At 38.6% G+C, this 13722-nt stretch overlaps 1 protein-coding gene across 3 annotated transcripts in view; it reads left to right on the top strand.

Moving 5' to 3' along the window:
* Nucleotides 1-13722, top strand: part of dennd2b (DENN domain containing 2B) — a 47701-nt gene that overhangs the window by 29577 nt on the left and 4402 nt on the right. For all 3 annotated transcript variants that reach the window (XM_079339185.1, XM_079339186.1, XM_079339184.1), the window contains exons 9-15: nucleotides 127-311; nucleotides 1391-1500; nucleotides 2648-2717; nucleotides 4450-4527; nucleotides 5620-5760; nucleotides 5914-6062; nucleotides 12807-12984. In XM_079339185.1, the coding sequence (XP_079195311.1) occupies nucleotides 127-311; nucleotides 1391-1500; nucleotides 2648-2717; nucleotides 4450-4527; nucleotides 5620-5760; nucleotides 5914-6062; nucleotides 12807-12984 (911 nt within the window). The remainder of the gene's footprint in view (nucleotides 1-126; nucleotides 312-1390; nucleotides 1501-2647; nucleotides 2718-4449; nucleotides 4528-5619; nucleotides 5761-5913; nucleotides 6063-12806; nucleotides 12985-13722) is intronic.

Raw genomic sequence — 13722 nt, 5'->3', positions numbered from 1 at the left:
GATCTAACATCCATTTAATTTGATTTGGGAATGCCAAATACTAATGTTGATAAAACCTTACCATTTCATAGCATCAAGTGTGGATTTTGTTTTATACAAAGAGGTATTGTTTGCTTCCCTCCTAAGCTCACACCCAGAGGTTGTTAAAACTGCAGTCCATCCTCCGACGGGCGCCAAGCTACCGGACTCTGGAGCTTCAGCTCATCGAGTGGCAGGAGAGGGAACTCTTTGAATATTTTGTGGTTGTTTCTTTAAAAAAGAAACCCAGCAAAAACTCCTACTCCCCAGAGGTCACCTACCAGTTCCCTAAGGTAAAGGTCACGCCTGAATCCATCTTCTTTTTAATAATACACTTACATTACTATGAGGTTCAGCAATTATAAATCACTAGTACTGCAATGTTACATCAAAGCTGACTGTTTCCAAGCAAGAATGATGGCTTCAGGCCATTATCATTGTTCAGTGCTTTTGACTAAAGGATTTTTATTTTAAAATCGATCCCTTTGGTGATTAAGTCTGTTAGAAGCAACTTGGAAAGTTTATTTCAAGACAACACACAAAAGATTTCTATTTTAATTTTAATTTATTCCCACTCCTCCTCCATTAATTCATATTATTATTCATGTTAGCACAAGCTTTGTTAAAAATTGAAACATTTATATCAGTTTGAAAATAAGCCAAGCCATTGGTTTGGTCCGTAAAACACCGTCCCTGCAGCACAATATTGCCACTACGCAGATGAAAACACTTTTTTTTTAACTAACTGTACATTTACAATATTTACAATCATAAATAAAGTTCATTATTATATGGTCAATTTGATGATGGAGGTGAAGTGCTGCTTTTCAGTTTGTCAAAAGCAAACCTCACCCTGTCAAACATTGTTTGAGATTTAAATATTAATGCCATGAATAAAGCAGGGCAGTCCCATCTGAAAAGAACATGTTTGAACAGGAGCTGATTACGCACGCTTTCTACAGGTGTCTGTTTGCTGACAAATGATGACGATGTGTAATTAAGGATAGAAAGCCAAGATTTATAACATTGAAGACTTGTTTACAGTCATAACGTAACCAGGATCTGTTTTTCAGTCTGGAAATGATTTTAGTCATTCAAAATATATTTCAAGGATATTTCTGATGTGTTTGTTTCCCTTGGGAGAAGTATATCTTTGTAGACGGGGGGGGGGGGGGGGGGGGGGGGGAACACTCTCTCTGTTGTTGAGTTCATGAGGACTGGAAGGGGCAGAGGTTTTACGGGAGAAATGTCAGTCTGGCTATTTATTGGTCAGGCTGTCATCCAGGGGGATCTTTAAAGAAGAGGACACCATTTTCAGAAGGGAGAATGAACTGATGGTAACTTTAATTCTTTTGTTTCTCTCCTCTCACAGTTAGAGAGGCCCACAAAGCAGATGAGGGAGGCAGAGCAGAGGCTTAAAGCAATTCCTCAGTTCTGTTTCCCAGACGCAAAAGACTGGAGTCCTGTGTCAGAGTACTCCAGGTGTGACTGAAACTCTTCCTACATCTATGTGGTTAATTATTACTAACTTGTCTATGAAGGGGGAATTCCATGTAGCATTGCACTTCCATTAAGTTGGCTGGCTTAATATTTAAACCCTCACCTTAAAGTATTTGCACTCAAACTCAGGTGGCTGAAGCCATTTTAGTAGTATAGGGAGGGGTTTGAGACCTAGTTTATATGAATACTATGACAAACAATAGTGCTCTAATGCTAGCAAGGCTTTATTGCTTGTAGAAATCTTTGATTTTAATTAAACTAAGCTTAATATTTTAAGTTTTTATGTCAGTGTTAATGACTGATAATGATTAGAGGAACCATTATTGGCAGACTGACAAAACACACCACAATAGTCTTTTTTTTAAAACCTTCCCTGCCTGTGATAATGATAATCTTGATGGCACTTTCAAGGTCTTTGCTCTGACATTGGATAGCTTCTCCAAAGCCACAGAGGTCATCATACAAGTAGTGTGTTTTATTTTTTAAGGATTTCCGAGAATGAACTGCCACTGAAAACATCTGTAATAATAATGACAATACATTTTATTTATAGAGCACTTTTCATAGACTCAAAATACATTTTATAAAGTAAAAAGACTAAACAATATACAGTAAATACTACTATGTAAGCTGAGCACATTATTCTACAGCCTGGAAGGTCACATCAGCTTGTTTTTGTTTTTTCTATACTAGCATTGTTATTGACATGTCCACTTTTGTTTTCTGCATTCTGCATTGTCTTAATAATGGTGTCTTGTAAGCATGTTGGGCATACCATCTATGCATGGCACAATATTAAAATCAAACTTGTCTAAATGCATTTTACGGGTAAAAGGGAAACCTATTTACTTTGATTAATAATACATGTAACTAGTGTCCTTACTCTATGTTTGGAAGCCATGGTTTCATTTTACATGATTGGGTTTTTATCATTATGCCTGTGCCTACGTTTCAAACACCTGTTGCTTGCATGCAGCATAAAATCCCCATTCAGAGTTATTTCAGCTAATACAATTGTGTAAATGTAAATTTAGTCCTTGTTATTTACTCTGAATATTTATTGTTTGTCTAAATTGTACATGTGTTTTGTGTTGCTTCTTATGTGCATACATTTGTTGTTTCCCCACAGTGAGACCTTCTCCTTCATGCTGACCGGAGAGGACGGGAGCAGGAGGTTTGGGTACTGCAGACGCCTGCTGGTTAGTTTCTGCTGCCCCCCCCCCATTCACACCCCGCTGAGAGTGTTTATTTTGACAGACTGTTTTTATGTGAACATGTGATAACTTTTTCCTGTGGGGGCACTGATGTGCTGCATGACCATCAACTGAGGCAGCCGGAAAGTAAACAAGTACAGCACAGAAATAGATCGTTAAAAATGTGGTCATGACTAAACAAATGACAGTAAAAGATTCACCAGCTCATTAAAAAAAAGCTGCTGATGAACATGCGATTCATTTTTTTTCGGCGTCTCTGCCTTTTCTTGTTAAGATTTACTGAGGAATGAGAAAGAAACATCTGGAATAACAAACATTCAAACCACACCACCATCTAATAACAGGCATTTGCAATCAATATATGTGTCCAATAAAGTCAAAAAACAAAGAAATAGAGATGCGACATAATATGTAAATGTTTTTAATCTTACATTCTGAGCCATAGAGGGCATTTAAATATGATTACAACATTATAATTACTGATTTTAAAAAAAGCTTAGGATTGAAACATTACAATTTACTAGAGTTTCTCAGGAAAGGCAGACAAAGAGAATTCCTAACTTTGTCATTGTGGAGCATTTTTCTTCATAATGAGTCCAAAGAAAGCTTTGAAGTTTTCTGTTGAGCACTGCATTTAGCTTGTGGGTAGAGATCACAGATGAGTGGGGTTCTGTGAATGTGGTGGTAGTTTTTTGTTTGCTGTATGGTTTTTTTTGAGTGTGTTTACAGAGCAACAGTGAGTATGTTCTCAGAGGTTTACTGGGCGTGTCTCTACCATTTATAATGTGCATTATGAGCTGAAAAACAGGAGGACATTTTGGGAATTTTCTAACCAGACTAAAATCTTTTTTTTTTTTTTTAAGTTCTCTGATGTGCTCTGTTGATCTGAGATTCATCCTGATAGAATCAGATTTTTAATGAAGGTAGAGGACGAGGTGAGCTGCTCCTCTCCAGTGACTTTGTTTCCTCTGCTTTCCTCTTCTTTCCTCCTTCCTGCTGTCCAACCAGCCATTGGCAATAACCGAGCATTCCTGAGGACTTGAATCAGGCTCCACATAGTTGATTTAATCATCCATTTGAAAAAGTGGAGGAGAAACAAGAGGAGAAAATTGTATACCTAATATGGACAAGTGGATTTGTGTTTCTTGAGTGCTTGTGTTCATTTGGGTTTGTGTGTTTGAGTGTCTGTGTCTCAAGCACATAATGGTCTGAGTGTACAAAGGGAAAAAAAGATACTATCAGCAGGAGCAGATAAACCACCTGTGTTTAGGAAGCTGGTTTCCACATGAAAGACTTTCACTTTGAATCACAACCCTTGATTAGAAATCTTCAGCTGCTCTATACAAACATTTTATCTTAAATCTAAAGCAAGCAGTACACTGGTCCTAAAACTAATCAAACAGCAACTTAGTAGTGTTAATGTTGGTGCCCCCTGTGGACAAAAGTGGTACATCTTATTACATCCTGTTTTCGAACAAATAAATCTAGTCCATCTTTTTTCTATCAGTTAAATGTATCTCACAGAGAATATTTGCTATGGAAAATCTTAAAGAAAAAAAACGATGTTTCTGCAGTGTGCTGTCAATCACTTTGTCTGAAACCTACCCCATTGCAGCACTTTCAATTAGTAATCATTAAATAGTTTCTGTGAATGTTTCTCTTCATTAACTCTATTAACATCCATCTCAGATAAGTCCCCTTTGCTTTTCTCTTACAGCCGACCGGGAAAGGACCTCGCCTTCCAGAGGTGTACTGTGTTATCAGCAGACTGGGCTGTTTTGACTTGTTCTCCACAGTGAGTTCAGTCTTCCCTGTGCATGTGACCACACACACACACGCGCACACACACACACACACACACACACACACACACACACACACACACACACACACACACACGTACTAAAGACAGCCAGTGCAGTTTGATAACAATCTTTGGTGTTGTAACTGTGGTTAAAATGACTTTCAGCGCCTTTTACGTTTCCCAGAGTTATTGTTTCCTTTACTTTTGACTCTGTGTTTACACAGAGCAGAGCAGTCACTCTGTTTGACTTTTTTGGTCTTATCTGATTATATATGAATTCAACACAAGGAAGTCCAGAGTGCTTAAATAAAGTGTCTGCTTTATGTCATTCTAGAGAATCTGCAATATGTTATTGTCTGTCCCTGAAACCTATATGGAAGACAATCAGACTGATTATTGGCTGTGAAAAAACCCCCAATAACCTTTAAGCTGTTAAGTTAAGGCTGAAAAACAACAGTGCAATCTACAGTGCTCTGAAGGCTAAATGTTCTTTTTCAATTCATTAAAAGTCTTAAAAACAGAGTGTGTATAGTATTGCATCATGTCATTTTAAGGAACTTGAACAGAAAACATACTTCAAGCCAGTTGTACAGCAGCAAACCTGACATGAAAACAAAGTACTTAAATGCTTCTGTTTGATTTCAGAGAGAATTTTGTGTGAGAGAGAGACAGACAGGCAGGCAGGCAGACAGGCAGACAAGGGAGAAAGAGGCAATATGACCTTGAATACAAGTGTTTCTCCAATCACCTCCCAAAACAGGCAGCTTGGATCAAAACAGACCGACAGGCACACTAGATGGAATTTTCCAATCCCACATGCTTGGAAAAAAAAAACATTTGATATTTTTGAAAACATAAAAAATAATGCTGAGTTCCAGACAATTGCCTCAAGGTAAATAGATCATACTTTTCCATGAATTGTCACCTTCGTTAATAACCTCAATAACAGTTACTTTTTTTTCTGTCTTTTTGGAACCCCAGGCTCCTTCAGTAAAAGACATTTCCAGTCTCCAGAATGTTTCTGAGGTCACAATACGTTCAAATATGTTAACCTAACTCTGCTTTGTCAACCCCCATGTTCAGATCCTGGACGAGGTGGAGCGGCGGCGAGGCGTCTCTGCAGCCCTAGTTTATCCCTTCATGAGGAGTTTGATGGAGTCGCCCTTCCCTGCACCAGGGAAGATTATCAAAGTGAAGACCTTTCTGCCTGGAGCAGGAAATGAGGTCAGTGATAATCAAAGCAGAAAAACTGCTTTTACCCTATTTTTGACTTTCACTTTTTGTTTAAATCAAATAAAATAAAAGTGTTTAAAAGAACATTTACTTACTAAATCATTTGTTGAATCAAAATATTTCCCTTATATTCTGGTCCCTCAGGTCATCGAGCTGAGGCGACCCACGGACTCCAGACTGGAGCATGTGGACTTTGACAGTCTTTTTAGTTGCCTCGGTGTACGGCAGGTGATACGAGTCTTTGCCTCTCTGTTGCTGGAACGCAGAGTCATCTTTGTGGCTGATAAACTCAGGTGAGATGTTGTGTTTTATAGGTAATTAGCTTTTACAGCTATTGTGTTTTTTTTTTTTTTTTGCTTAATAGGCAATAGTTCTTTGGAATATATCATTTCTGTCAAATCCATCCTGATAAGGATTTCCCAGATATTTTCTAACAAATGCAATTTCTGGATTTATTCATCTACATGAAGTCCTGTAAAACATGAACAAATTGGACAGGCCATACATCATCCAGATCAGCCCCTATGTCCCACTAGTTATTATAAAGTGGCTCAGAAATGAATAGGTAAACCAGTAATGGGGCAGAATGAGTGAAATGATAAATATTTAGGGTTGTTTAGGTTTTAAAAAAGGGAGTAACAATTTTATTATTTTTGCAGGAATATTGGTCTCTTTCACAATGAACGGACAATTTCATATCTATGAGGTTCTTGCATATGTTATTTGCTTTTGTTTCACCTGTGCGGTGTGCTGTGTGGTTGTGTTATGCTTCTGGGATTGTCTGAAGGCTGCAGGGTGGTGCAGTGGTTAGCATTGAACCTGTGTGGGGTTTGTCTGGGCCGGGCTACACACAGACAACTGATGGTTGTATTATGCTGCTGTTGTATCTACTGGAGAGGATCTAATGGAACTGTTTGGATAATAAAGTATTGATAAGTATTAAAAAATAAGACATCGTGTCAGTCAGTTACTGTAGCAAGTCAGTCTGGCAGGATAATAGCAGAATGAAAGTGGGTCACACAGTGAGAGTCACAGCCAGAGGAGGACAGGGTGGGACTGATAAGATTCGAAGACTCTCCAGGGACTCAGTGTCCCAGTCTGTTCACTTGTAACAGAAAAAAGGGATACTTTTAGAGGCGAGGGTGGAGGGGGAGGAGATTTGAATAGAACCGAAATCTCTCCATGTATCAAAGCCAAGTTTAAACAAACATCAGTGGGGGCAGTGACTGTGAGGAGAAGGAATGCACTTCCTGTGTGCGACTCTGCCCCCTGTGATCTGTGGCTCGACTGTCACCGTTTGACTTATGATGCCACGTTCACTCCTTAAGTATGATCCATGGCACTCTCTGTGTCCCTGGAGAAGACGGCTCAAAGCTGCTCATTACCAGAGGTGATAACATCAAGGAGTTACAGGGTGGGAATCATGAGATAGTCTAAGATACTATATTTCCGTGATATATTGGTGTTTGATTACAAGCAATCCCTGACCTTCGTGCCTGAATAGATAATCAAACTTCCAGAGGAGCGAAATAAAGAAAGAAGGAGGTTCAGTCGAGCTTCATTACTCATGATGAAATTTACAACAAAGTACGTCCACATGTTTCCCAGAGGATCAATCCTTTTAACTTTGTAAATCACCTTACTTTTCTTTTTCTTCCAACATGATGTTTGCATGTGTGGTTTTGAAAGAACTGTTTCAGCGACAATTAACTCGATTTTTAGAATAGTCAACACAGACATTAAAAGTCCCCTCAGGATTAGGTTGTATGACCTATTAAGTGTTTTTTGATAGGGTTTCTGTATTCTGTTAATAAGCAATTATAGCTTGGTAGAATGCTTAAAAGTCAATGGTGAATATGGCAAACAATAAACTTGCTAATGATCAGCATGCATGCATTTTCCATCCGAGCCACAATTCAAATTGACTGAGGTTCATTACTATGAAGCAGTGGTTACAATGTCTTCCTGTAGAGGAAGGATATAAAATTAACTCAAATAAGTTACAGACGACTGAAATAACCTTATAAAGAACATGGGGAAAAAAAGAGTTATAAATTAGTCTTGAATATTTTATCATTCTTGCTGTATAATGTGTTCAAACTGTGTGAGGGAGGAGTTAAACAATGGTTTAAACATGTAAGCGTGCATGCATATATGCAGAAGTCCTGTGTTTTGGTTTCTACTGAAACAGTGACAGGGCCACACTGCTGCATTAATGACTCCAATGATAAAAGGGTTGCTCCCTCTGGGCCTATGGCACGTAATCCATTCCCAAAATATCTCAGCAGCAGTAGATGATGTATGTTTCTCCCCTTGAAATGTATATATCCAACACAAGCAGAACGAAGGAGTAAAAGTTGGGCACGAGTTCTCAATAGGGTCCTCTATGCCTCCTTTCTTTGATTTCTTAAATTCTCTTAGCTATTGTCATAATACACAGAAAGTTTTGTTTAACCAGACAGATGTTTGCCTCTGCATTGAAGTCTGCACAGTCAATTTCTTTCTAAATGATTTCCCCCATCCTAAGCCTGTAAAAACAAGTTGGACGGCTAATCGGATAAATTCATCATCAACTGTGTCACTCTGTAATTGCTTAACTCAATTGACCTGCAGATACTGACCGAGTTTTGACAGAGCTGCAGTCTTATGTAAACAGCCTCCGTCAGTCCTCAGGCTAAATATGACGACAGTTACCAAATTGTGTTCGCAAGTTTCGATTGATCTCTTGGCAAGGCATCAAAGTACTCCTACAGTTAAATTGTTACTTTATATTTGATCTAAATGAATTTCCCGGATGTGATTCCATCATTCAGATGATTGAATCATACCATCTTCAATGCTTTGTTTTTACCAGAGTTGCCACTCTCTTACAGGGAAAATAAAATGATAAATGAATTAAAAAGACGTTAAAGGAGGTGGAGGCTCCATCAGAATCAGAACATCAGAATTGATTGCCAAGTACATTTACATACATGTAGATTGAAATAGCACAATTAAGAAATAAAATGAAAGCTAATAGTATATTTGACAGAAAGAGAGGGAATGAATGAGTAAAAAAAAAAAAAATTAACAATGCCTTTTTGGCTCACACTGCTTGGAGGCTGCTTAAATAAATGCTCTTACAGGTTTCCCTTAATGCTGAAAAAGTTTGCTCCACTTATGTTTTAATAACAAAACAGACATTTAAATGATGTTAAGTTTCTAGTGACATTTGTATTCTTTGAATAATCTAGCTGTCTGATGTTAAACATTTTATAGCTGTAGTATTATGATCAATGCTGGCTGTAAACCTCAGACTGTTAGAGTTATTACCATCGCTGCTTGCGTTTTTCTAATCAGTGTGGAAGCATGCTTATATCATTAAGCCCTTTGTCGTTCTCAAACACTTTCTGTAACATGGTCTGCACAGCTGGCATGCGGCCAAAACAGCTTTTAACAACTTAACCAGTTCCCATGTGGTGTTTAACTCAGAACTCGATTGGAATCCCTACAATGTAAACATGTGAAATTTGTTCTGTTTTTCAACAAGTTAAGAAAGACTTGGCCTCCCTATCGCCTGACCAGCTGATTTTCACATCAGTGTCATTCTTGTGAGTGTTCGGGGCCCACATGTAGACGCTCACATTGACAAACACCTGCACACATTATGTCCTCTTTCCAGACATCGCTGATCAAACTCAGACGTTTTTGTGGTTTGAATAAGAACTCGTATAGAATTTCTCATCGAGGAGCCATTTCTCAGTGTAAAATGTCTCCTGCTGTTGCTGTCTGGGAAGCCTGAGAGATCCTCAAAGACAGGAAGTGAAGGAAACCCATTTGGGGACTAAGGGAGCTCAGAACGTTCTGCTGGAGGATAAAAATAAACCATGTGCAGCCTTTCATAAGGGATCCTATAGGTCCAGATCTACACTGTTTCCTCTTTACATCATTTTAGGTGTTATTTTGAGCTTGGGAAGCGCTATAACATTACTTTTACAAAACTTTACAGAACAGCTGGTGTCCAGTTTGTCTCAGTCTTCTCCTCTTTGTCCTCTGTCTTTGGAATGAATCTTGCAATGCCATAACTGGCAGATACATTGTAGTGTGTTTACAGTTGTTGATCTGGGAGGCATGCTGTGATGTAGGCTTTTGTCTCCCAACCGCTCTCTGTTTCGGACACAGAAATGTTCCCTCCTCCCCGGGGTTTTATGGACTAAGCCTCTGGATCCCATGTTTCCTGTAGTATCTGCCAGTTCAGTCTCACACACACTAAACCAAGCCTGGCAGATCTATGAGAGCTAATAAGTCAGGATTAGCTCCCAAATCTCAACACATAACTGCTTTGCACAGACCGCTCTGGTTATTCTCGCTTTTATGATGGGTTGAATTATAAAGCAATGGGACTGTTCGGTGTGTCATCATATTGAAATTAGTCAAATTAATAATTGAAGCTTATTTTATGCTTACATGTTTTCATGTTTATCAGCAAATGTTGAGGTTTAACACTGAACATGTGCCATCTTCTTTTATCATCTCTGTCTTATTTAAAAACAGACCACACATAGATTGTTGCTTTACTAGAATCAGTAAAAATGTGCGCTGATCTTTCAGAAGTGATTATAGTATAAATCCCATACAAGCCAGACGAGGAAAAGGCGATAAGATCAAACAAATAGAGCCATGTTAAAAGAACTGAGGCTGTAAATTACACAGTCATGTTATGAGCTAATCAACATCAGCATCCTAACCATACTCCCATCGCCAGGGTTAAAATGGCTAATGGTTACCATGATTGCTATTTTACTTAAAGTTATAATCATGTTTACATGTATAAATTAGCAATGAACATCTAAGGCTAATATGACTGTTGTTCTGCAGATATTTTTAATGGCAATCTGTTTGGACCAAAATAATGGATTGACCAACATCTAATCCCTAGAAATATTCCTTGTGCTTACAAGAATACAACATTATTCATCCTGCTAATTTTTAATTTCTATACCCATCTACATACACAGCCCCTTTGTAATAAAACATCATCAAATTAAAATAAAATATCAAATAGGTGGTTATTTTTCATTTCATGTACAGGATTGAGCTGGATCTAACAGGAATGTTCCTTTTTCTCTCCAGGGTTGAGTGGCAACCTCTGGTTGTGCAGAGTGTTTTCATTGCAAGTTCATCCTCTCCCAGGAGTGTGTGGTTGGGGAGTGAGTGTAATTGATCCTTTTGGTATCGGTGGCGTGTAGGGCCACATGTAGCCTGTGGCAAAGGTTTTTCTGAGATCTGTGCCCCATCGCTCCCTGTTGGAACTCGTCAAACCTCGGGGATGGGATCTGTTAAGAATTATCTAGCCCTCCTCGGGCAAATGGAAATCAGACCAGCCAAAGAAAAGCTGCAAGTGCTTTATGTTATGAGTGAACTGGAGAAGGATTAAAAAAGGCCGTGGGTTATTGCAGTTTTTGGGTTTCACTTGTGTAATTCTATTTTTCCCTGTCAATGAAACACATTTTAATCTTGGCAATGTAAGTCATGGAAAGTTAAGATAAAGTGCTTAAAAGCCACAATGAAGAACAGCGGGAAATTCGTAATTGAACTCAGAAAACAGACATCATTATTCCTGTCAATATGCTGTATGTTACTCTGTATGTTACGCTGAAACTTAAGCGTGAATGAGAGGTCAAAGGTCTTTTGTTAACTGTGATGTTCTTTTGACAACATTGCAGACATTCCTTATGAAAAGTGTACATATCTCAAGTGGAGTACGTTTGAATACCATGTTTTATCCCTGGTCTTGTTCTTGATCCATAATGGTTTAGTCCTCTGTCTTGTATGTGTGTGTGTGTGTCTGTGTGTGTGTCGGCACAGTTTATTTTCACTCTCTTTGTGTACATGGGCTGGACAGTATGTAGAGGACAGAGGGGAGGAGGGTCAGCCACTGTCAACAAGCGACGGATCGTGAGAAAGCAGGCTGCTATTTGTGATCCCAGTTTTATACCACATCTGTCGGACTTAAACCAAATTGGTGCTTTTTTGGTAGTGCATCAACAAGCCTCCAGCTTAACTATGTCGACATGTCAGAGCGTCGCCACCCATAAAGACAAGATTAATGTCACAATAATACTTTTCTTCTTCTTTTTAAAGATTTATTTTTGGCATTTTTTGCCTTTTCTTGGAGAGGAAGGACAGTGTACAGGAGCAGAGATCAGGGAGAGAGAGTGGGGAACCACAGGCGTGAACCCGGGCCGCCCGCTTGAGGACTGTAGCCTCAATACATGGGAGTGCGCGCACAATAATACTTTGAATGGGCTCAAACAAACTGTCAGTAGCTGATAACACATTTGTATAAAGCCTGAAAGAGAAAGGAATCTAAGTGAAATTGACAAAAGTATAGTATAGTATACAATAGTATATGTTAAATGAAAAAGGGATCAAAGGTAATTTAACCTGGTGAAAAAGCTTAAAGATGGATAGGTTACATAGCCTACTCTCTGTGCCTTTAAAGTCATTACTCATCATACTGTGTCTTTAGCTAAAGTTAGCATTCAGCTGATAACTAGCTTATAGGCTATTGTTAGCTCTACAGTTACTGAATGCTACGGTTTCTTTTGTTTGTGTTTTACAATACGATGGAAATCTCTGAACACTATAATATGTAATGTTTTTTAGATACTTCCTAGCAGTTATACTAACACAAGCTTGACAAGTTATTGTCATTTCAGCTTGAAACATAGACCAGTGTCCTTCCAGCTTTTCACGGTCCATTCCTTTTAAATTGACACTAATATCAAAGCCTTAAAATTGTCCTTATTTGATGGATGTCCTAACAACTTAAGTATGATTATCACAGTTTTTTGGCTTTGCCACCATGAGCCTGCAGCACCCCACTTTCCCTTTCAGTGTGAAAACAAAAACTCATTATCCAGTGAAACATTTACCTTGTTTTGGTTGTGCGACTCAGTTTAATCTGGTGTTGCACTTCAGTGTAGTATTATTTCAGTGATTGTTAAAAATATTTATATATATATATATATATTTTTTTTAAATCTCATCATCAGTACCCTGTCCAGCTGCATGCATGCAGTGGTGGCACTGCTCTACCCTTTCTCCTGGCAACACACCTTCATCCCCGTGCTACCTGCGTCCATGTTGGATATTGTTTGCTGCCCCACTCCCTTCCTTGTGGGCCTTCTGTCCAGCTCTCTGCCCAAACTCAAGGAGCTTCCTGTGGAAGAGGTGAGGACCTTGCCTCTGTGTTTCCCCAGACAGTCTACCTCTAACTGAGCTTTCCTTTCCACTTTTTATTTTCATGTCCCTGCCTTTTCTGTGCCTGTGTTTCTTTGTTGTATTTTTTCCTGGATTTATACCAATTTCTTTCTCCAAAGAGTGCACACTAGTGTCATTTCGCTGGTACATTTCAACAACAGCGATTCACAATAATTCCTGAACAAAATGGCATTTTCTACCTCTACCTCTATTCTGATTATTAGTGAATTCAGACAAATTAATTTATTTAGATCATAGATGTTAGAAGAGAACAACTCCTAGTTGCATTAATTGTTTTACCACTTGGGGGCAGTAAAATGAGTCAAAACCTTGTGAAGCGCTCCATTGGGAGACAGTACTGACTATTAAGTCAGTACTGTCTCCTATTAAGTCAGTACTGTTAACCCTGCTCACATATCACTTTACCATTTGAGCGGCTGATAATCAGAACAATACATTGTTTATTTTTAAATCCCTCAACACATTACATGTCCATCTGTTGACATTAGGTAGTTTGAGTAGCTGGTCTACATAACAGTTTTGGTTTCCATTAAATATTTTGGCAGAAGAATCACAGTAAAGCATTTCCATTTATTGGTTTATTGGTTTTGGGTTTGAATCTGGTTTTGTAATAAAAATCACAGTTGTTTTATCTTAGTATTACCTCCATCTGAACTGTATTTCTCAGTGAAGTGATTTATGTGAGAA

This window comes from Symphodus melops, assembly GCF_947650265.1.
Source record: "Symphodus melops genome assembly, chromosome: 3".
NCBI classification, from domain to species: domain Eukaryota; kingdom Metazoa; phylum Chordata; class Actinopteri; order Labriformes; family Labridae; genus Symphodus; species Symphodus melops.
Note: the sequence above shows the minus strand (reverse complement) of the source record. Positions and strands in the feature narration are given on the sequence as shown.